Below are 22,982 nucleotides of genomic sequence, written 5' to 3'. Positions count from 1 at the left end.
GGACCGAGGCAGCACAGGATGGAGGACAGAGGAAACAAAACCAACCAAGGGATTTCTCTGCTCCTCCTAAGTGTGAGGAGCTCTCCCTCCGCCGCTCCCCCCCACCACCCCCCAGAGCCTCTCCAGGGCTCTGTCCACGGACAGCTGGTTCCCGGCTGGGTTTCAGGCTGTGCTGCGTCCCGGCTGGCTGGTTCTGAAGGGGGAGGGAGGGTCACTCACCAGGAGGACTTCAGATTCTGTCTTCTTCCCCAGCCTGCCAGCTACCATGTACTTTCTTGAGTCTTCAAGCCACTCCTCCACGCACCCTGCCTGCTTTTTAGAGCGGCGCTTGCTGGGAGACCCAGCGGGAGGCACCTGGTCCTCCTGGCCTTGAAGCGGAACCCAGTGTGTTCTATTTCGTGCAATTAAAAACGTGATTCTAAGATAAGAACCATGGGCCTCGTCATCTTCTGGAGAGGTCCATGGCACAGAAGGGACCCTCGGCCAAAAGGGAGGGACAGAGAGGTCGTTAGCCACATGCAATCAGCACCACACGTGCTGAGAGGAGCAGCTCGGACGTGTGGAGGCCCGTGGAGCGTGCCAGGCCGGCGTGGGGTCGGGCACGGCTTCCCAGCGAGCCAGGGAGGCAAGGTGCCTCCAAAGGTGAAAAGTCACACCCGTGAGCCAGAAAAGAACGGGAGGGCAGAAAGTGCGGGTCGCAGCATGTGGCCCCAAGTAGCCAGGATGTGTGTGAATTTCCCGTGGCCCTTCGGACCGTGTGCAGAAGAGACTCGCGTCGCTCTGTTAGCATGTGCTCGCGGGTTGTGAAGGTCGGGGAAATCCTGGGGCCGCTGGAGGCTGTGACCCCAACGACGCCCACCACAGACCCCAGCTGCAGACCTCCGTCCCAGCCCTCTGCACAGACCCCGCCGCGCGGGCACCTGCTGTTTGGATACGGAGCCCGTTCGCGTCGTGCGTCGGCAGCCCACTCTGCGGTGGGTGCGTACGGCATGGGAGAGCTGTTTGCAATTGCCGTCTCAGAGATCAGAAACTGAATCAGGAGACCGATAGCGAACTACAAACATTAGGAATGCAAGAGAATAAAATGGCCAAGGGGAACAATTTGACTTCCATCTTTTCATTATTATGAATTAAGAAGAAAAACCACACGTAACAAGATCCCATCAGCATAATGCATTTCTCTGTGCTTTGTGAAAAAGCCGAATTCATCAGCGTTTGGGGCAGAGCACGGAAATAAACAGGAAGAAACAGGCAAGTGTGCTAAGAAATAAAAGGAGGAACTAGATTCCCGAGGCGGGGAGATCCCCATAGACGAGGTTGCGGAGGCTGCTGGAGCAGTGTCGAGGGCTTGCCGCCGGGGCCAGGGGTGACCTGGCGTCAGGCACAGAGCGCGCTCCCTTACCGGGGACGGAAGGGCGGGGGCGGGGGTGGGGGAACAGGGGGAGAAAGAAGGAAAGGACCGTGTATTCACACGCACGCAGAGGCTTTTACACAAACTCTGACTGGCTAAGGATGCAATAGACAGTAGAACAATAGTTCGCCTAATTTATCTTAAGAGAGTTCTGGCTGCAATGCCACACGACGCAACTTGCTTCAAAGTCAGAACGGGAAAGAGAACGGGCTGGGGGACTTTCGTCCAGACACGCAACTGACCGCTACTGAGCGTCGCCTGTGGACCACGCCTGCGCTGAGCCTCAGAGGCGTGCTACGGACCGAACGGGGTCCCCCACACTCACATGTCAAAGCCCCAAGTTTCTCGGCACCTCGGGCTGTGACCGTGTTTGCCGACAGGGCCTTTGAGGAAGTGATCAGGGTTGAACGAGGCCCCTGGCAGGGCCCCCATCCCATCTGACCTGCTCTGTCCTGGACGGAAGAGGGAACCTGGATGCACGCAGAGACACCGGGAATGTGCGCACACACAGGGGCGGCCCCCTGCAGGCCAGCCAGAGTGACCTCACAGGAAACCAAACCTGATGACGCCTTGATCTTGGACGTCCAGCCCCTCCAGAACCGTGAGCAACCCACACCCGCTGTTTCAGCCTGAGCTGTCTGATGCGGGCGGGGAGGGGAACAGGATGGGGGAATGCAGCCAGGGACAGAGGGCAGCGACACCCAGCACGTGCGGTGGGCCAGTGGCCAGCACACGGGGCCACACGCAGAGCACGCAGGGAAGAGGAAGTGAGCCCACAATACAACCAAGAGGGCCAAAGAGAGAACTCCACTCCAAAGCTGTCGACGCTGCTACTTCCTCTAGAAACTGGTCTTGCCCCTGGGGTCAGTGGGACTGAAAACGCCATCCGGGACCAGTCTCAGGGGCAGGAGCTGCCCGTTCCCCAGGTAATCTCCCATCTGAGCTTTGGGAACCCCACTGCCTCCAGGCGCAAACCCCCCCCCCCCCCCGAGCAAGGAGCGCAAACAGTGCGACCTGTTGACAGCCCATACCCATCGCTCAGCTCCGAGCTTCCCCCACGGTGCCGACAGACGAGCCGATCTGAGTGGTCCACGATCCGATTGGCCTCAGAAGCACAGAGCAGACATTCAGTGAAATGAAAACCAGGAATGAAAATGCAAGAGCCCGAGAGTACAGACTCCAGAGTAGTGCGTCCCGGGCGAATATTAGCTATTGAATGTTCAAGTTCCAGGAGAAGAGAAACAAACTTGAAAAACAAGTAGAAGAAAGTGCTCCGTAATGAATAAAGGCCAATTTGGGGGTCAGAATGGAAACTCTAATACCAAGTAAAATTAATAATAATATTTGAAAGCAAAAAAAAAAAGAACCACACCCAGACACAATCGGGTGATATTCCCAAACTGCAGCTCCCGGAGACGGAGAACAAACTATTCACACGGGGAGGAGCACTGCCCCGGCACCGGGTGCCTCGCTGGAAACGCCCGGCCCCGGATTCCTCTGCTTGGCCAGTCGCATGCAGAAGGGAGGCAGGGAGAGACGCCTGGGAAAGGCAAGGACGGAAGTAAGTATACGGCCCCTGCTCCATTCTTGAGAAAAGACTCGGGGGTACTCTGAATGAGGGAAAATCCAATCAGAAAAAAAGACACACAGATGATCTTCCGCTTGCCAGTGAGAATGGGGACAAGATGGGTAGAGAGAATTTAAAAAAAAAAACACAACTTGACGAATCAAAAAAAAAGACCTCAGGATAATAAAAAAGAGGCGAAAAGAAATCTTAATAGTCTTTAATAAGAGATAAGATAAAACTGTAAGACCAAAGATATCAGACATCTCCATAAATGGACTAAACCCCTCCACTGAGTTTTAAGGCACTATTTGTTACGTGCTACTTACGAGAAACAGCCAAACAAAACCACACAGAAAACGAGAAGACGAGGCGGGAAGACACGGGGCAAGCGCGAACACCGTGGGCGGGGTGGCAGCACGAAGACCAGAACCCGGGAGCGGCCACTTTAAGCAGGACAGGGAGAAGCATGTCGTGACGACAATAGGCACTCTCCAAAAAGAATACGACTCGTGAATCACCACACCGCCCTCCATGGCGTTGCTTCCACATACACGGGGCAAAACTTTTCAGCAGCCACAGAGAGGGATGGATCCGGTGTTTGCAGGACCCTCCCGAAGCTCTCCTGGAGACGGACAGGCCCAGGTGCCCCACCAGCAGTGGGGGCCTGGAGACCCCGAGAGACAGAGAGCTGGGTGTCGCAGATCCGTCCGGGTCTCTAGACGGAACAGGCAGGGGGTGCGTTAAATGCAGAGAGAGGAGCGAACACGTCATTCTGAACATCCTGATTCCCTGGGGCTCAGTCCTGCTGCGCCGGACGAAGTGAGCCTTTGAGCAGCAGTGGGCAACCCTGGGAACTAAGGTTTGCCCGAGTTCAGTAAGGACGCGGAACACCAGGACTCTTGAGGTGACCTGATCGGTCTGGTTACTCCTGAGTTAGAGCCACGGCGACCAGGGTTTTGAAATTGCTTTTGTTTCACCTGAACACAGAGGAAACAAAACCAGCAGCTTGTGCACCAGGAAAGCAGGTTACTTCTAAGCCCCCGGTGGGGGGGTGGGGGGGGCGCCTCGGTGGGGTGACAGCCTGGGGCTCTGTGGGTGACGGCCAGCCTCAGCACGTGGGCAGGGCGTTGGGACGACAAGCGTTCCTCGGAAACGGGCCCTCTGGAGCTCTGAGTGCGCCACACTCAGATTCCGTGAACTGGTTTACTTTCTGAAGCCTCGAGCGTTGTCAGCTTTAGGATTGTAAACCAAAACAGAGCAAAATAATTCTGGGTTTTACATTTGTTACAGAACAGAAGGTGTTTGTCCACCCGCGGCTGGCAGAGCCAACACCAGACCCTAGAACTGCGGGGGGACATACTGCCTAGTTGATCATAAATGGCGCCGTGGGGGGACGGGAGCCCCAACTCCCCGATGACGAGTAGGTGGCAGATTCCATGGGGCAGAGTCACAAGGGACTGGGGGTTAGGGGTGCAGGGCCGTGCTGGGAGCTGGTTGTTGGAGGTGCGGTCAGGGTGACGAGCCATCTCTCCAGGGGTGGAGGACAGCTCTGAGGCCTGTCCCCAGGTCTCTCTGGTCTCGTGGGAGAGTGGACACGGAGTAGTGGAGGGGGTGGGGGGCTTCCACATTAGGGCTCAGGAGCTGGCACAGAACGTAGGTCAAGGTGTTATCTTTAGCCTGCAGAGGTCCCGACCTCGTGACCGTCAGTCAGGTCCAGGCCGCTGTCATCTGCAGCCGCTGGGGGTGGCTGATTACTGAGGGAAAGACTCCGCCTTTTAAGGATGGAGATTATATATATATACACATATATACGTGTATATATATGTATGTATATGTATATACGTATATTTCTAGAGCTAGGATTAAAGCTAAGTTTAAGCAAAGTGATAAGGATCCTCAGTTTCACATTTTCTCTCTTTCATAGTTTTATGGGCCCTGAGAAAGAAGATATCTACTAAAAGGGGCTCCCGGTGGCTAACTGGGCTCAAACTAAAAAAAAAAAAAAAAAACCCACAAAAGCAGAGCCTGGCAGCCATTTCTGCACAGGGGCCGCTCAGGCAAACGGCACTTTGCAGGGAAGCCTGCACTGAGCTGTCTGCACCAGCTGCCCACCTGCACCACGTTCCTGCCGGCTGAGCCAGCCCTTATAAGGAAGTTCCTGGAATCCTGTTTTGACCAATAGGACTGAGGCTTTCCCCATCCAATCGGAGCTGTGCAGCTATAGCCCTATCAACATCCTCACCAATCCAGGCAGCTCTATTTTGACCAATCAGGACAGTGCCTTTTGGACCAATCAAACTGTGAGGATTTGAAGCCCTGCTGTATCTAGCCCCGGTGCGATAAAGGAGGCCAGAGAGGTGTGGAATGAGATGGCAGCACCGTGCAGGCTGGCGGCTGAGGTTTACCTGTGTCTCGGGGCCTTGGGGCGGGGCAGGCGGTGACCTTGTGCAGACACCGGGCCCTGTATCACCCAGACAATTGTCAGAAGAGCTGGGTGGACCACCTCCACCTGCAACCCTCATCTCAGGACCTTTGGGTCACGGTCCAAACTGTTGGCTCCTCTGGTCGCCAGTTCTGTCCTAGACCCTCGATCTCCCTGCAGTTCTGTGGCGTCTGTGTCCCCACCCCCACTCTGCTTTCGTCAAGCCTTTTCTGGTCATCCTTGGCGCCTGAGGCCGGGCTCTCCTCCCACACCCCACTTCTGCCCGGCGGCACAGGGCACGGCTTCCGTGGCCACCGCCAGCACCTGCCGCCATCAGGATGCCTCCCAGCCACTCTCTGCCTTAGCTCCTCTACCCTGGTGACCTGTGGCCCGGCTCCAGCCACCTTCTGCCATAGCCTTGACCTCCATGTCCCACGAGTCCGTCTGCCTCCAAAATCCGATGCTCCAGTGTGACAGGTGCATCCGTCAGGGTTCGTTTCAGATTCCTAATCCCTCTGTCACTCAGAGGTCCTTCCCTCCCCTGCTGGCTCCGCCCACACCCATCCCCGCAGACGGTGTGCAGCTGGCTGCTGAGGCCGGAGAAGGTCCCGTCACCTCTGGGTCGCCCAGGGTTGGCCGACCCAGGTGCACAGGAACGGAGGGGCCTCCCGCTTGGGGCGCGACTGTGCGAGCACCTGCACAGAGGGAAGTGGGTGCCGCCCTCTCGCGGCTGACGTCCCCTCTCCTCCTTCCTGGCGAAGTGTTAATTCTGAAAGTGGAACCCACGTCTCTCCACAAACACGGAGTGAACACGTGTCCAACGCTCAGTCAGCACATCAGGGAGCAAGCCAGGAGGACAGGGAAGAGGGTTCAACGTGCCTCTGTGGCGTCTACTGGCCCGTGACAGTGACTGCCGGGTCACCTGGCGGGACCCGAAGCTGCTCGATGGCCGACCCGGGAAGACAGCCGTCACCTTGTGGTCATCGTTCTCCGGGGCGGGAAGCCGCCGTGACAGGCACCTTGGCCGTGTCTGGGTTCATCAGCCAGCAGGCTCAGACACAGGCATGTTCGCTCCCGGAACCCCACAGCCCCTGTTCCGGAACCTCAGCAAAGGAAAGAGGAAAACCGTAAGTGCATCACTCACACTCCATTAGGCCCTCGATGGCCAGAGTGCCGGTCAGCGGGGACAGTGTCCCAGCGAGGCTCAGCGGTCTGAGCGGCGCTGGCGGGCCGCCCAGTGTGCAGATGGCCGGCAGCGTCCCGGCGGGCAGACCTGGCCGGGAACGCAGACAACCCTGCGGCGCTCCGGACCGGTTGCGCGGGAACAGACTGGGTGAGTTCACACCTTCGTCAGGACATCACGGGCCCCGGCTGGCGGGGCTCAGTGCATGGAATGTCAGCCTGCGAAGCGAAAGGTCACTAGTTCAATTCCTGGTCAGGGCACAGGCCTGGGTTGCGGGCCAGGTCCCCAGTGTCGGGGGGGCGTGTGAGAGGCAACTGACCGACATATCTCTGGTGCACTGACGTTCCTCTCCCTTTGTTTCTCCCTCCCTTGCCCTCTCTCTAAAAATAAATAAATAAAAATTAAAAAGAAAACTATAGCAATATTTTTAAAAAAGACAGCCTAGGATAGGAATGTCAGGAAACTTCTAGAAAGTCTCCCTGGATTTCCTAGGACAGATGGTGTCTCCTGCGTGTAGTCCTCCCAGGACTGAGCACGCCCGGGGTCAGCCCGGGCAAGGATCTCTTCCTGAAGCTCTCTCAGTCAGTTTAAGGCCCTGTCCCTGCCCTCCCCCCACCCATCCCCACATCCTCTCCTCCGTGAACACGGCCACAATTGATCAGTGTCTTCGCCTAAAACCCCTTTACTCACTTAAGACAATTTTCAGGCCGTAATTTTTTTTAGGCTAAATAATTTGAACTGTTATCATCGTCTTAATGCTATCATCAGCTGGGCTTCCCCGAGCCCTCTGGGGTCCCTCCCGAGGCCAAGGCGGGCACCAGCAGGTCCCCAGGGCTGACGACACCAGGGACAGGCCACCAGCTCCTGCACGACGGCGGCGGCCCCTATTTCTGAACAAAGCCCGGCCTCGCTCGCACCTGCAGTGGAGCCGAGTCACCCAAGCCCACCCCCCCCTTGTTCCTCATGTTGTTTCGCTGGCTCGGTCTTCGTTTACCGTCATCGGAAGTATCTCTGTTTTGCTCTGCAGCACATAGCCATTGTTTTTTAAAAGTATCCGTTATAGTTAACAAGAAAAAAAAATAAAAAATACCCACCATCACACTTCTCAGAGACAACTAAGGCTCATATGTTAATACTTAGCCTTTTGGTCTTTTTTCCTAATTTTTTTAAAGAAGAAATCAGACTGGACTGCACTGCTCTTATGCTACTTAAAAAAATAAAAAACTTTATGTATTTTTAGAGGCAGAGGAGGGCAAAAGGGACAGAAACATCCATGCTCAAGATATACATTGATCTGTTGCCTGTCACATGCCCCCATCTGGGGACCTGGCCCCGTGACCCAGGCATGCGCCATGACCAGGAATCAAACCAAGACCTTTCAGCCCTCAGGCCTGTGCTCCATCCACTGGGCCACGCAGCCAGGGCATTAAGCTACTTTTTTCACCCAGTGATGCTCGGGGGCCCCAAGCTCCCCCTGCTCAGAGCTGTCTCCCTTCCCCACCTGTTAGGTCACAGCCTCACCACAGCCCAGATGACACAAACTGTCACTCCTACTTTCCCAACCAGCCCCAGTGGTCATTCCGATGGCTTTGGCGGGGCAGGGACAGGGGGCCGGGGGAGTCTTTGGGAAACGGGTCTGTCTGTGTGGACTGATGAGTTAAGGAGCTCCCGGTGAAATCATCCTGGCCCTATGGCGGGCTCTAAACCCAAACATAGTGTCCTGGGGGGAGGGGAGGAGCCCCCAGAAGCTGGGAGAGGCAGGAAGGCCTCTCCCCTGGAGCCTCCAGAGGGAGCTCAGCCCTGAGGACGCCTTGGTTTGGGTCTCCCGGCCCCCAGAGCTGGGAGAGAGCACACTGCTACTGTTCTAAGTCTCCCAGGGTGGGTCCTTGGTTACACAGTTCCGACACTGGTGGGGGCGGGGCGGGGCGGGAGAGGAGAGCCGGTTGGACCCCAGGTGCATTGTGAAGGCGAGAAAACAGGGTTCACAGTGGAGACTGGAGGGGGGTGTGGATGAGAGCAGGCAGCCCCGGGACCGCTTCAGGGTTTCTGGCTGGGCCGGGGGGGGGGGGGGGGGGGGAGGCGGGGAAGACCGTCGGAAGAGCTGTCTGAGACCCGCGTCCTGGGCCCTCCATCTCCCTCTCTGCCTCCCCTCCCCCCTCACGCAGACACCGAAGGCCTTCCGGAGGCTGGGGGGACCCCGTACTGCAGCTGGCAAATGCACGGGAGGCTCCCACAGAGGAAGCGCCCGGAGCCTCCCATCACCTGGGGCCCGGCCTCTGGTACTGCCACGACCCCTCTGCTTCCACAGGCCCCAAGCTCCCTGGGGCCTCGTCTCCCGGAGCGGGGCTCCCGATGTGCTGTCACAGCCCCGCTCCCTCCATCCTGTTGTCCCGCTCGGAGCCTCAGGCCCCCGCCTCTGTTGTCACAAGCCCAGTCCTCACGCTTGGGTCTCGGCCTCGGCCTCTGTCCCCCCCCACCCCACCCCGCAGCATGCCCACATCGGCGGCACACGCCCTCCCCTGCCTTCCCACCCAGCAGCCCACGCGGACAGGACGGCCTTTTGCGCTGCTGCGTGACATCCACCGCAGGAGCGGGCCACCGGAGCAGCGCCTCTGAGCCTCTGACGGCAAGTGCACGACCAGGACGCGACCCGCACCCCTGCTCTGCTCGGGTGGGCGCGGACGGAGGAAGTGCCAGCGCCGCAGTCCCCCCACAAGGACGAGCGTCACTACTACCCAGGTGGCGATCGTTCACCCGGACCCCCAGCGCCCGTTTCCCTGGGGAGGACGGGGGCAAGCTCGCATTCGTTCCCGGGTGGAGAAGGCCGCACACGGTGTCAGGGCTCTCCTGGTCACGGCCCTCGCTGCCCCTGGGACCTCGTGGGCCAACAGCGAGTCTCTCGGAGCCCGCCCCTTATTCAGACACTAGGGACGACGACACCCCCTGGCAGAGCTGCTGAGAGAACCGAGCCGCGCGGCAGGCAGAAGGCGCGCAGCACGGCCCTCGGCACGCAGCGTGCGCGCGGTACGCTTCGGGGCCCCTGCGTGGAGGCGCGCGCGCGCCCGCAGCAGAGCACGCTCCCGGCAGCAGGGCGCGCTCCCAGCGCCCGCGAGCCCTGGCCGGGGGCCCGCGCTTGCAGGGAACTCCTCCTCGAACAGGAAGTCGCATGTTTCCCAGATGATCTCCACTTCATCCCTTCCACTTCCCGGCTACGGCTCTTAATGACCCTCTCCACCGAACTATGGCTCTTCAAAGGCGCTTTTTAACTTTTCGCCTCTGGGGGAAGTCGGAGCTGGAGACTGTCTGGACTCTTAAGAAAAAGTGACAAATCCGATCTCCAGGGCCGAGCCCGGCAGCAGCATCACGGAGGGAGGAAGCTCGGGGCCAGGGAGCCTCGGGACTCCCCGGGCTCTCGGGGAGTCTGACTCGCACCCCTCCCTGAGCTCCAGCCTCAGCACAGAGGTCACCCAGTGGCAGGGCCCGGCCCCAGGGCCCCTCCTGCCTGCCCGGGATCTGAACGGACAGGGTGACAGAGCTGGGGAGTCCCCTGAGAATGTGGCTCCGCCCCAGCACTTGACACGCAGAGGCTTTATCAGCAGGGCTGCAGACCCACTCAGGGCACCCGGGCCGCTGGGCAGGTCGGCCAAACTCCTCCACTGCACCAGCTCCCAGGAGACGGGAGGGCTGCCAGGGGCGGTTCCAGGAAAAAGCCTCACCTGCGGCGGCCGCAGACGCGGCGTCCTGGGCACCAGCTTCCCGGAGCGGGGCCGGAGCCACACGTGGGACCTCTCAAAGCTCGGTTTCCAAAGGCAGGGGGTGGGCTCACACTGATTCTAAGATGGTGGCGCGAACTCAGGTCCACAGGACAGATCGCCTGGAATTGACTGGGAACGGAGGACCGGTCAGCTTCTACAGGAGTCTTCCAGTGGGTCGGGGAAGCGAGTTTGCAGCAACGTGCGGCACGCCAGCTGGGCTCTGGTCTGCAAGTCCCGGGCGGGGGGGGGGGGGGGGGGGGGGGGGGGGCCCTCCGACTCTCCTCGTGGGGTGGGCGAGGGAGCTGCAAGGCCGAGCTGTTGGGAGCTGACTCTACCTCCTCCCCGGGGGCTGTGCAGAGCAGAGCAGACCCGGCCTCCAGCTGAGCACTGCTGATGTCTTTGGGGGAGTTACACCCCAGTAAACTTGAATTTCAAAGAACACATCGGGGTTTTCTGCTATAATTACGTTTCATGCAGCATTTGGAGGATGCTCATGGGAAACATGATTTGTTGTTTACACGAAATTTAAAGGGCACCCGACATTTCTATTGCTAAGTGTGGGGACCCTGCCACATCCATTTCAAGCCAAGACTAGTTTGTGCTTAGGCTCAAGCACATGACCTCCCAAAGCCAACCTCTCCCCTGCCAAAGCAATAACCCTCAAAGCGAAACTTGTCTTTTCATCTCTGTTTTTTTTTAAATAGATCTAAAAGTTTCAAATTTTGAAACATTTTTAAGGAGATTCTTCTTCCTGCAAGTCCTCCTAAGTGAGGAGCGCGGCACGCCACAGGCATGGCCGCCGGGGGTTCTCCGGGCAGCACCCTCCCTCTTCAGAGCGGCTGGCGCCGGCCTCACTGGGGAGCGCGCAGCGGGCAGAAGCAGAACTCAAAGGCAGCAGGGGCTCGGAGAGGCCCGCCAGGGCCTCGAGCCCAGGGCAGTGGCGGACCCTCACATGCCAGAGCGCCGCTGCACGGGACACACATGCCCCTCCACCGAGAGCCGCACCCACCGTGACATCAGTGGCGAGGGAAGGTGCTGATTCCACAGCACACCCGGTCACCGGGGGCAGCCTCCTCCCAGTCCCTCCGCCGGGCCTCTGAACCTAGGCTGGTCTCCAGGAAACGCGGCCCACCGCCCGCACCCCACCCCTGCATTCAGGGCGACTGGAGCTCCGAGGCCGGGGGTAGGGCTCTGCCCTGGGGCCGGTGAAGCCCACGCACCTCCCCAGGTGTTTGAAAGTCATGTTCATTACTCTGATCAAAAGTCACTCATACGACACAGCACGGTTTTGCAGTGGTATTTTATTTCACAGAGTCATGCAGTCTGAATGACCAGCTCACGATCCGAGACAGTTTTATGTTTTGTTACTTAAAATGGCGTGAGTGTCGCAGGGCGGGGAGACCTCACTGACAGAGACACTGCACTGAATCTAACGAAGGTGGGAACCACCTGCCGGCACCACGCAGGTCACAGAGTGGCTCCAGCCGTCGCTCCCCCACCCCCCACAGCAAAGGGGACCAGGAGCTAACAGTGCCTAGAAAACTCAAACTGCCCCTGGGGCCCACTTAATACAAAGGCCAAGCTTGTAAATGATTAATCCACGATGCTCCAAAGAGAGTGAATTAAACACAAGGCCCAAATCTGGTGAATCTTCTCACTTCCTCTTCTTGGTGGAATACAGTTTTTCTTCAAGCGGGACCGGGACAATCCCTTCACACTCCTTCACTTCCTGGGTCAGAGGGTGCTTCATGATGTTAGGTCTGATCACGTCAATGTCTCGAGACAAGTGATCCATTATGCTGTCCACACTTGCTGTCGGTGCATAAAAGTCCACCAAGAAATACCTGCAATAAAAGAAACACTTGTGAATTCCTGCGTTCTGAAATACGATGTTGCCACTCTTCTGGTCGATGCTTTCAACCCCGCTCCTCCCAGACACGGCGCCCGCCCGCACACAGGCACGGCCGACCAGCTGCCCAGCCAGACGGGAGTGCAGCGCCCCCCGCCCCCCAGCCCGTGCCCACGGGCCTGCAGAGGAAACCTGAGTCCGGACACGTGCACGGCGGCAAGGGAAGCTGGTGACGCTGCCTACGGCGGGAATCACCGGGAAGTGTGGTTCTGCTGGGGGTGCGGACACCGAGTCCGCTGTCCAACAAGACGGAACTTCCCGGCAAACCACCAGCTGATGTTTTGCGTGTGGGAACGTCTGTTAGGTCGTCTTCCAGTCTCCCAAACGGTGTCACAGATGATGGTGCACCAAGGAGACGCAGTCAAGACCGTCAGCTACACGTCACAAACCAAGAAAACATTAGGGCAGGCCTGGGACTTGCCCAAGACCCCCTGCACACTCAAAACTGACGGAGAAGACGGCTTGGAAAGTTGCCCCCCTGCCCCACGGAAGGAAGCACACATCCGGACTCAGAAGCCCCGCGAATCCCAGATGAGAGCCCAGAGAGGCCCCACCACTGTATACAGACACACTGTATTTAAAATGCCGAAAGTTCAAGACAAGGAGAAAATGTGGAAAGCACACAAGGGAACCCCCGCAAGAGCAAGCCCATGGGCAGGTTTCTCGGCAGAAACCCCTGTGGAGACAGAGCAGGCAGGACAGCCGCTCCCGCTACCCCACCTTTTCCTGGGGGCTCCCGCCAGTGCGCCACGGCCAGAAAAAAGACACGGCGGACACGCGAACTGCCTTATCTGCAGACGTCGTGACTGGGTCTATTTTAAATAACGGAAGAAATTTATAAAAAGATATTAGATCTGGTAAATTTAGTAAGATTATTACATACAAGATTAATATACCAAAAAATCAACTGTATTTCTACATACTAGCGACAAATAACCACACCTTGACATTCAAGAAGAAACACAGGGGTAAGTCTGGCGAGAGGCATGCACGCCCTGCCCCTGGGAACCGTGCACCGCCGCTGACTGGCGCGTGCGTGCGAGGGGCCGCAGACACGGTTGGGATGGCAGCGCAGTGGAGAAAGGGCGGTCCCGTCGGCACACGGGGCTGCAGCTACTCCACACCCACACTCGGTACCACACACACGAGTTAACTCGAAAAGGAACACAGACCCAGCGTAAAACACAAAGCCATAAAATCAGCAGAAACACACATAAAACTCTCTGTGGCCTCAGTTTAAGCAGATTCCTTAGATACCACACCAAAATCAAACCCATGAAAGAAAAAAAATGGTAAGTTAAATGTCACCAAAATTAAAAGCTGCTTTTTGAAAGACACTACTAAGACTATAAAAGATAAGCCACAGACTTGAATCTGTAAACTGCATGTCTGATAAAGGACTTCTTTCTAGAATATAAAGAACTTTAAATGTTTGCATTTAAAAAATATTTGTAAGTGGGTGTGAAACTTGCACAAGCACTTCACTCGACACACAACGGTGAAGAAGTACAGGCAAAGACGTTTCATACCATTTGTCGTGGGAGAGACGGACGCTAAGCCCCAAAGAGTCGCCGGCGAGAGCGGTCGGAGCTGCCAGACACCCGACACGGCCCTCGGCGAGGACGGCGAGGAGCGGCCTGGCTCGCACTGCTGGGGGGCCGCACAACCAGCCACGATAAGCCGATCCAGTCCGAGGGGTTCACCCAAGAAAACTGGCGCCCGCGTCCATACAACCACCTGCGTGGGAACGCTCGTGGCGGCTCTACTTCTGATAAGCCCAAACCGGAAGCAACGCGAACGCCCATGGGCGCAGAGACTGGCGCACCCACAAACGGCACACCCCTCAGAAACCACCGATAAACACTACGGACGAGTCTCACAGCAGTTTTCCTGGGTGAGGGAAACTAGGGTCAGAGGTGAGTCAGGTTCTAGAAAATACAAACTAGCCCATCCCGAAGGAAGGCAGATGGGTGGCGGCTGGAGGCTGGGGACAGGGGCGCGACAGACAGGTTGTGGCCCCGCCTGCTGTCTGCCAGCCCTCCCGCCACACACACTCCCTCCCACGGCGGGCAGGTTTTCCTTGAACGCACACGCACCCCCCACCCCCCCCCGAGCTCCAGTCTCTTCCCTCACCTGCCGCCCACCTGCCCCGGAGGGCCCCCGCCTTCGGGCGGTGATGGAGCCCTGGCTGGCGGTCGGCGGTCCGAGGCAGGGTGCCGGAGAACTGCCGCGAGCGACCCAGGGGCCGTGGAGGGCAGCGCCCAGCAAGGGCGTGACGCGCTCTGGGCACTCAGTGACCCGGGCTGTCACCACGGCCAGCCCAAGTGCTCCAGGTCCCCACCCCCCCCGGGGGGAAGTCCACAGCAGCCCCTTCTCCGTGCGCCCCGCCCGCCCTTCCTCACGGCCCAGGACTCGGGTTCCCCAGTGCCCCGTGTGGGGTCAGCAGGCACCGCGTCGCCCCGCCTTCCGGCCCGCTGCCCCCAGAGGCGGCTCCCGCAGGCGGCTCCGGGAGCGGACACGTCTCCAAGGGAACGTGTGCCCGCGGTCGCCAGCCGCCAGCTCAGCAGCCGCAGGCCCCCCTCGGCCTTCCTGGGCGCGCCCCACACCCTGGCCCACACCGCACCGTTCCAGAAATGCACCCCAGGCCCCTGGGTGCCGCTCTGCGACAGGGCTGGAAACCACACGCCAGCGTGGAAACGGGAAGCCACATGCACCAGAAACCTCTTACGCGAGGAATCAAAAGGGAAGTGTCCACACGAAACTCTGTCACAGCGCCTTTTCGCCGTTCCACGGCCCGAGGCAGAGGCCGACGGGACGCGAAAGCCGACTCCGCGGCCGCTCGCTCAGGGCGGGAGAGAGAGGCGATCCGGCTGGCGTGGGCCCCTCTGCCGGGCACCCCCCAGGCTCCGCAGCTCTCCGCCCCTCTCCTCCTGCCCCCGGCCTCTGTCGGGCTGTGTGAAGGTCAGGTCCTCAGCTCAAGGTCACTCAGCTACTAAGCGGCCACAGCCAGGATTCCAACGGAGGGGTCCCCGACTCCCGGACACACGAGGCTGCAGACAGCGGTGGGGCCGGCGGGTCACAGGGTCACGGGACGTCTGTGCCACAGGGCGCCCTGGAGGCAAAGCCACCCGCCCCTTGGCGCCATGCAGGAGGGAGCCGGCCGGTGCCAGGTCGAGGCGTGAGAGGCCACCCCAGCCCGCACGCTGAGGCTGTCAACCGCAGCTCCCAGCCACGACCCAGCAGCCAGCCCTCGGCAGGCCTCTCAGGAGCAGGGGAAGTCCCAGAGGAAGGCCTGGAAGTCCGAAGCCTGGCTTCTGGAAGCTCCTGCTCGGTTTACTTCCGTTAACCTCCTCTGCCTCCCCCCCCCCCCCCCCAGCCAGGACCCTCCTCTGGCAGCCAAACCCCAATAGAGCTCGGGCCAAGATGCAAACGAGGCTGTGCCCACGCGGTTGTGCCCACACCACAGCTGCGACAGTCCTCTCGTGCTTATCACCTGCTGATCTGTGCCTGGGGCTCGCGGGCGCCAAGACAGCGTTGACTGCCATGTCCTCATCACACCGCGGAAATTTCCACAGCAGGGCGACCCCACCGCACAGAGGGGGAGAAGCGGCTCGGAGACGCAGAGCCTCCTGCAGTCACACTCCCAGCTGCCAGCGGTACTGCTCACCTCCCCCTCCCGGGACACGAGTGGTCTCTCCCACCCCGAGAGGAGGAAGCAGAGCCCTGCGGAACCCATCTGCCTCAGCGGGCCAAGTCAAGGTCAGGGGTCCACGTGGCTTCCCCACACAGGACGACCTTGACCCTCCCGGGCTGCTGCCAGTGCACACGCTGTTCTCGCCTCTTCACCGTGGGCAAACCCAACTCGTCAGTGAACACCCACTGTGGGCGAGCCCCAGCCGGAGGCCAAGCAGACAGAGGCACAAGTGGCCTTGACCTCTCAGCACAGTCCGGCAGCCAGGGGAGGGCTCCCAGGGTGCTGCGCGCACAGAAACCTGGGCCCCACTCCCTGCCAGGTCTCCCACCCCCACAGCACGCAGCAGTGACGCGGGGGTCACGGACAGCCAGTGCCCAGCTGCTGGGCTTTCCTGACGACAGATGGCTTGGGGGCGACCGTGAGACTTTCCACAAACGGAGGGGGGGGCACCCAGCACAGCCCCGCATCTCCGTCCTCGCACGAGGGGAGCGGGGCCAGGAAACCGCCCCTCGCGGCTGCAGACACCTGCAGGGGTCCTCCCCTGGGGCCTCCCTCCCCCACGACGGCAGAGCCCCAGCAGACCGCCCTAACAGGAGCCAGGTGGAGAAGCCACCTTGACACTCCCCCCGCACCCCTCCCTCCAGGCTGCCGAAGGTGGCCATGGAGAAAGCATTCTGAAATTCGGACGAGCTGCCCTTCAAGGGGCCAAACAGGGCTGAGTGCCCGCAGGGGAATCTGAGGCCCTCTGCCCCACCGTCCCCGGGGCCGAGGAAAGGGAGGAGCCCTTTAAGGTGCGTCGTCTCCCCCATGTGGTCCTCACTGGGCGACCCCTCCGCCCAGTGGCAGCCCCACAGCCGAGCACCTCCCTCCCCGCGGAGCAGGAGCAGGCGCAGCGCTGGACCTCCGGCAGCGCCGGCCGGCGCCGCGGCAGGGGTGGCGAGGAGCGACTGGCCGCGGGAGGGGAGGAGGCCCGCGCGGGCTCAGCGCGGTGACGTGTGTCTCCTCACAGACGCCCGTGCCCCCGAGCTGGACGGACAGCGAACCGTCTCACGGCGGAGTGTGCCCACGCGGCCTCCGAAATGGGAACTTAACCTGCGCTCGCACTTCTTAGACGCTCCAACCACCACCCCCGCCGCCACCGCGGCTGGACCCACACGGTGACCTGAGAGGACCCAGGGGAAGGGCCCCCCGGGCCGCCTGTGCACGCGGGGAACCCCCCCCAGCAGCGGTTTCTCGGGGGAGCCCGGGGCTCTGTTCCGCTCCCCTTCCTCGGGGCCCTGACCTTTGGGCCCCCCGGTCGGTCAGACACACACCACACAGACCGCCCGGGGCTGCCAGCCCCCTCGGGCGCTGAGGGGGGGACGTGTCTCCCTGCAGCGCCCCCACATGCGAAGGCTGTGCGTGGTTCTTTCTTCACTCGTCTCAGCCCCGTGTTTACACGCTTCCCAGAGGAAGCGCCCGCCCAAATCCGAGTTGTGTTCTTTGTCTCTGTCTGTCACAGTCTCTCACTCTCACTCACAGCCTCCCCTGCCCCCCGCAGACGAGTGGAAGTTTCCACTGGAGCAGGCGCTCAGTGCTCAGTGGGTGGGGTGGGGGAGGGGAGCGGCTGGAGGCCGCAGCGTCCGGGAGCCTTCTGGAAGATGGCAAACACACCCACGTGGGTGCCAGGTCCTGGCCTGTGCCGGCTACCCCTGGCTGGCTGCTCTGGGCTTCCCGGAGGCTGTGGATGACCCCCCCCACCCCCCACCACCACGGCCCTCTGCGTGCGAGAGCCCCGTTCCTCTGGGTGTCTGCTGGGACTCACACAACGGAACAGTCACTGATCAGTCACCAAACCTGGTGCAGAAGCCTTACAAACCGTGGAGACTACACGCAGAGCGGGGCTGGGGCACTGGCCGGCCCTCATGCCGGCGGGCATGCGTGGGACCACGGGCGTGCTCACCCACGGGAAAACTACAGAGGAGAATCGACCTCCCCCAGAGAGGGTGCCAGCTCTCCTGGAGTAAGATGCAGACATGTTTGGGGAGCGAGTCAGTAAAATTCCACTGATGCACCACAGACCCAGTTATTTTCGCCCTTCTGCACGCCCGTAAATAGAAGGGCGTCTGAGATACAGGCCGGCAGACCTTCACTACTCACGCCTGTTCCCACCACGGCACCACTCTGCAGGCCGCCCCGTCGCACTGCGGTCAGGCCACACCTGGAGACACAGCCGAGGCCGACCCAGGGCGTCCGCTCACACACACGCGCAGACCCGGCAGGACCACAGGCATCGGACCCTCCGGTTCCCTCGCCTGCACGGCGACCCCTCGGCCCCAGTCCAGCCCCGTCTACTGGAAAGAGGACCCGAACCAACACATACAGCCCAGGTCCGACACTAAGGGGCTTCCGGCAGGGTGACAGCCTCCAGGACCCCAGCAGGTCTAGGTGAGCACCCGGCCCTTCCACACCCGCCACACCACCCCGACACTCCAAGGAGTGCGGTGAGCACGCTCCGCCACGCCTCGCACTTTCGGCAGGCTGACGAAGGTGTCCGGGGAGCACGGAAAGGTACAAAGGACAGAAGACCTAGGGGTCCTTCAAGAGACCACAGCAGATGTAGGGCTGAGAAGGAACCCCAGTCCTTGGACGAACCCGCGGCCCCAAGTCCTGCTCCAGTGCTCTCCAGACACTGCCCAGGGACAGCGGGTGGGGGCGGGGCCGAAGCCTCCACTGGAACTCGGGTCCGGGAGACCCAGGTGTCCTCAGCACCCCAGCCGGGTCCAGACGCAACAGGGGCACCTGGTCACCTCCTCTGTGTTCCTGAAGTCACGTTACCTGAGGGACAGCTGACATGGCAAGCGAGGTCTCCCGGAAAACAGCCTTGACCAGCGACAGCGGTCTGAAACACCACCCCTGCCCTGGTGAAGGTGACCGGCCCAGCCTCCACCCCGCTGCCAGCAGCGAGACAGAGCAGCACGTTCTTTAAGTCCTCACCCGAGGGTTTACTGACCGATTTCAGTGGGGGGTGGGGGTGAGGGAGAGAAAACACACCCAGCAGCTACCTCCCGCGTGTGCCCCGACCAGGGATCGAACCTGCAACCTGGGCACGTGCCCCAACTGGAAGCCGAGCCCGCACCTTGTGGCGCACAGGACACGGCCCCAGCCACTTCCGCCGCCCGGAGACAGAGCCGCGTGCGTCTCTGTGGGGCCGCCCGGGAACCTGGCCGTCGTGTTACGTTGTTCAGAGACAAAACTGGCTCCCAGGTGCAAACGACAAACTGACAGGCACATGTCTTCAGTGTCACCTGTTTCTGAGGCCGGGACTGACCAAATTAAGATTTGCACTAAACGACCGTTTGTGTTTTGTTTTTTGGTTTGTTTTTTTTTTTGCATAAGCTGCGTGAGTAGACCTGATGCACTAATAAACACCAGGTACCACTCTCAGCGCACCTCCCCCTTTTCCTCAGGTAACCCTGGAACAGCGGGCACTCTCCTGCCCAAGCACTCCCCTACCTGCACCGCCCCCCCAGGCCGCCGTGGCATGTGCAGCAGGGGTGAGTCTGGGGAGAGGAGGAGCGGGTGGGGGAGGGGCAGAGACAACCACCCGACAGGACGGGACACGGCTGCCACAGAGGCCTGGGTGTTGGCCTGGGCCAGGTGGCCCCTACTGTGCTGGGCCCCTGCCCTTTTCCTAATTTTTATTTATTGATTTTACAGAGAGAAGAAGGGAGGAAGGGAGAAAGGGAGGAAAAGAGGGGGCGAGGGAGAAAGAGAGACACTGATTTGTTGTTCCACTCACTGACACATTCATTGGTTGATTCTTGTATATGCCCTGACCGGGGATCGAACCTACAACCTTGGCGCATCAGGACGATGTCTGAACCAACTGAGCTACCTGGCCAGGTCCCCATTCACTTGAAAACTCCTTGAGATCAGCAACCGCAGCCATCACGAGACCCACCCTGAGACCCAGGAGCAGCACCAGGCCACACCACTCGTCCCTGTCAGGTGTGGAAGCAGCAAACTCACACACCAACAGCACTGACACACACGGCGAGTCCTCGGGGGGCACCGAGGCTCCGGGCGCCAGCTGCGCTCCGGCTGTCCCTGCCCGGCCTCGGGGTGCAGACCAGGGCCCCGTCAAAGCGACAGACAGCGCACACCTCCTGCGGGCTGGGACAGGGACCCCGCATCAGACCGGCCACACGGGTGCCGCAGTTTTCACTAGAGCACATCCGTGTGACTAGCGTGGCACAGAGCACACTTTGGGAAACATTACCTTACAAACCAAATAAACGCCGACACCGATTCAGCCCAGAAAAACAGGCTGCGAACAGGAAGCTCCCCCACAGGGGCCGGCACCGCCCCTGGGTCTCCGCACAGCGCGTGCGCACACGCTTCAGGAGTGCTGCTTCTCCCTGGCTGGGGAGTCCGGGAGAACCGAGGGCGGAAACACCCCTCACGTGCCGATGAGCCGACGGGCGGCGGCCCAGAGCTCACGGGACACACGCACCGTGTCAGGACGCGGGGTGCGGGCTTCGTCCTGGCCCAGCGCCAGGGGACCTTCCGGAACCCGACCCTGTTCCGCCCACAGAAGAGCACTAGCACCCCGACCCTGCACTGCCCGTCCACAGAGGCCTGAAAACCAAGCGCGTTAGCACAGAGGGTCTCAGCATGAGGCCCGCAGACGGCAGCGACAGCACACCCCGGCACCCAGGCCCGGCGAGAAGGGTGCGTGGGGAGCGCTGGTCACACCCACGCTCCACGCAGGCAGGCGCAGCCCTCCTGCCGCCCAGCGCTGAGAGCATGCAGCGGCCAGGAGCCCGACTCCCCCCACCCCCACTACCGCCCCCATGCCCTCCCCATCAGGGACCCTGGCCGACCGTTCCTGACCCAAGGTGTGCACGCCTCTTTAAACATATGGGCAAAAGGGTTCATAGCCTTGCTGTTAAGGCCAAACCCCTTCGTGGTTAAGTTTAAAAAAAAAAAACGTTATATACACAACCTCTATCCCTTGCTGTTACTGTGACTCTGGAAGAGAAATAGAGGCTGTGTGTTTCATGTTGCCTAGCAACGCTGGAGGCACTCTCCTCAGAGGTGTTCTGGAGCAGCAGAACACTGGCACAGAACCAGGTGAGGCCATCGGAAGAGAAGACAGGCAGTGTGGGCCCCGTCTCGGGGTGGGCCTCCACCCGGGCCCGCCACAGGACCGCACCTGCGTGGGGGCAGGTCACAGGCTCCGCACAACTACTGCGACACCCAGAGGGTCCACGGAGCGCCTCTGCAGAGCGCATCTCCTGGGGTCCCCGCGCCAATGTGGACGGGACCGTCAGCACCCGAGGTCAGTGTCCCAGGACGCAGGAACCAGAGCAGCTCTGTGACAAGCTCAAGGACACACTGCCGCCACCGCAGACAGCTCTCCTGCTGGACCCTGCCCACCACCTGCTCTACAGACCCCACCCTCCCCCCATCTCCTACTCCCAGGAAGCCTGCAAGAGGAGATTCTCCCCCAGACCAGAAGCCAGGCACACAGAAAGGACACCACCAGGGCTTCAAGAAGCTTCGTGCCAGCTCAGCGAACTGGTCTCAAAGAATTTCCATAAAGGATCATTTGAGGAAATTGCTATGTACTGTGAGAAAAAATTCCATCACAAAAAATTGTGACTGGTTGAGTAGATAAAGGTGGATTAGGTTGTCCCTGGCTGGTGTGGCTCAGTGGATGGAGCGTCAGCCTGAGAACCAAAGGGTTGCTGGTTCGATTCCCAGTCAGGACACATGCCTGGGTTGCAGGCCAGGTCCCCAGTAGGGGGTGCGCAAGAGGCAACCACACACTGATGTTTCTCTCCCTCTCTTCCTCCCTCCCTTCCCCTCTCTCTAAAAACAAAATCTTTTTAAAAAAAAAAAGGTGGATTAGGCTAGATTAGGTTCTCATTGTACATGTTGCTTGTTATCTGCAACCTACATACGTACGAAGAATGCGCTGAGTCTGTGAACAACGCACCCTCACCGAGGCGGTTTCAAGGCCAACGTCAGAGAAACGCCCGGGGAAAACCATGCTTACGTTGACAAGAAGAAGTCCCCCACAATCGAAAGCCCCTAACGCCGCTGCCCCTGGCACAGCCTGTGCTCGCACGGATCCCCCGGTCGGGGCCGGTCCCGCCCACCGCCTCCCGACTCCAAGGCCCACCGTGCCCTGGCCAAGCACCCGGGAACCCCCCGGCAGGGCTCTGACTGTGACGTTACGCCAGTCTCTCAGACGAGTTCATCAAAGAGCGCTCCTCCCGGAGCTGCGCAGAGGCGTCCCTCAGTGCCGCGCGAGACGCTTACCCTCCTCGGCTGTGCCGCTGGCTGTGGGCGGCCATCCGGTACGGCAGCGCGCGTTCGCCCAGGCTTTCCAAGCTCCTCACCACCGCCCCTCTGTCCATCAGGGCTCCGAGCGTCCGTTTCAGAGCAGCGGCGGTCTCCGGCTGTGTCGTTTTGTTGTTTGTAAAAAGAAGAAGAAAGCACATCAGAATCAACGTAAGAACTAGAGTGATTAAGTCTGGTCAGGTCTAATCACAACAGCTCTACCGTTAGAAGGCTTTGGGTAGAAGCAACAGAAACTATTTCTGGCTATCTTACAGTTTTAAAAGAGGGAGGGAGGAAGGGAGGGAGGGAGGGACAGGAGAGAGAGACCGACAGTTGCTGTGAAGGTGTGCAATAGCTCCCAGGTGCGAAGGAAACTCTGAAGAGCCGGGCCTCGGAGGGCTCGGGGCCAAGCGGCTCCAGGGCTCTGGGAGGCGGGAACTAATGGGAGGCCTCCTCACAGCACGGCGGCCGGGAGGGGTCAGCACCGGTCACTGCCAGTCCTCGCGGCCCGTGCCTCGGGACCGACTCCAGGGGAAGAGCACCCTCTCGGCAGGACGAGGCCATACCCCTAGAGCCGCAGCTGGTGGGAAAAGTGGTCACCCCCCCAAAAAAAAAGTCGGGAGACTGTAACCACGAGTGGGAAAGGACGAGTAAGACCCAGTCTCTGCCCTTTGGAGCTTACAGTCTAAGAAAGGGGTTAACACGGAACAG

The 22,982-nt window shown here is 60.1% G+C and overlaps 1 protein-coding gene across 1 annotated transcript in view; it reads right to left on the bottom strand.

The window, feature by feature from the left end:
• Window positions 1–11,921: 11,921 nt before the first annotated feature.
• Window positions 11,922–22,982, bottom strand: part of MRPS6 (mitochondrial ribosomal protein S6) — a 55,020-nt gene continuing 43,959 nt past the window's right edge. The window contains exons 2-3 of the mRNA XM_036017277.1: window positions 22,251–22,390; window positions 11,922–12,182 (exon numbers count right to left, since the gene is read on the bottom strand). Coding sequence (XP_035873170.1) covers window positions 11,993–12,182; window positions 22,251–22,390 — 330 coding nt within the window. The 3' untranslated portion in view covers window positions 11,922–11,992. The remainder of the gene's footprint in view (window positions 12,183–22,250; window positions 22,391–22,982) is intronic.

The sequence above is a fragment of the Phyllostomus discolor genome, chromosome 2 (genome assembly GCF_004126475.2).
Source record: "Phyllostomus discolor isolate MPI-MPIP mPhyDis1 chromosome 2, mPhyDis1.pri.v3, whole genome shotgun sequence".
Taxonomy (NCBI): domain Eukaryota; kingdom Metazoa; phylum Chordata; class Mammalia; order Chiroptera; family Phyllostomidae; genus Phyllostomus; species Phyllostomus discolor.
The sequence above is the reverse complement of the archived record's forward strand: the minus strand, read 5'-3'. Positions and strand labels throughout refer to the sequence as shown.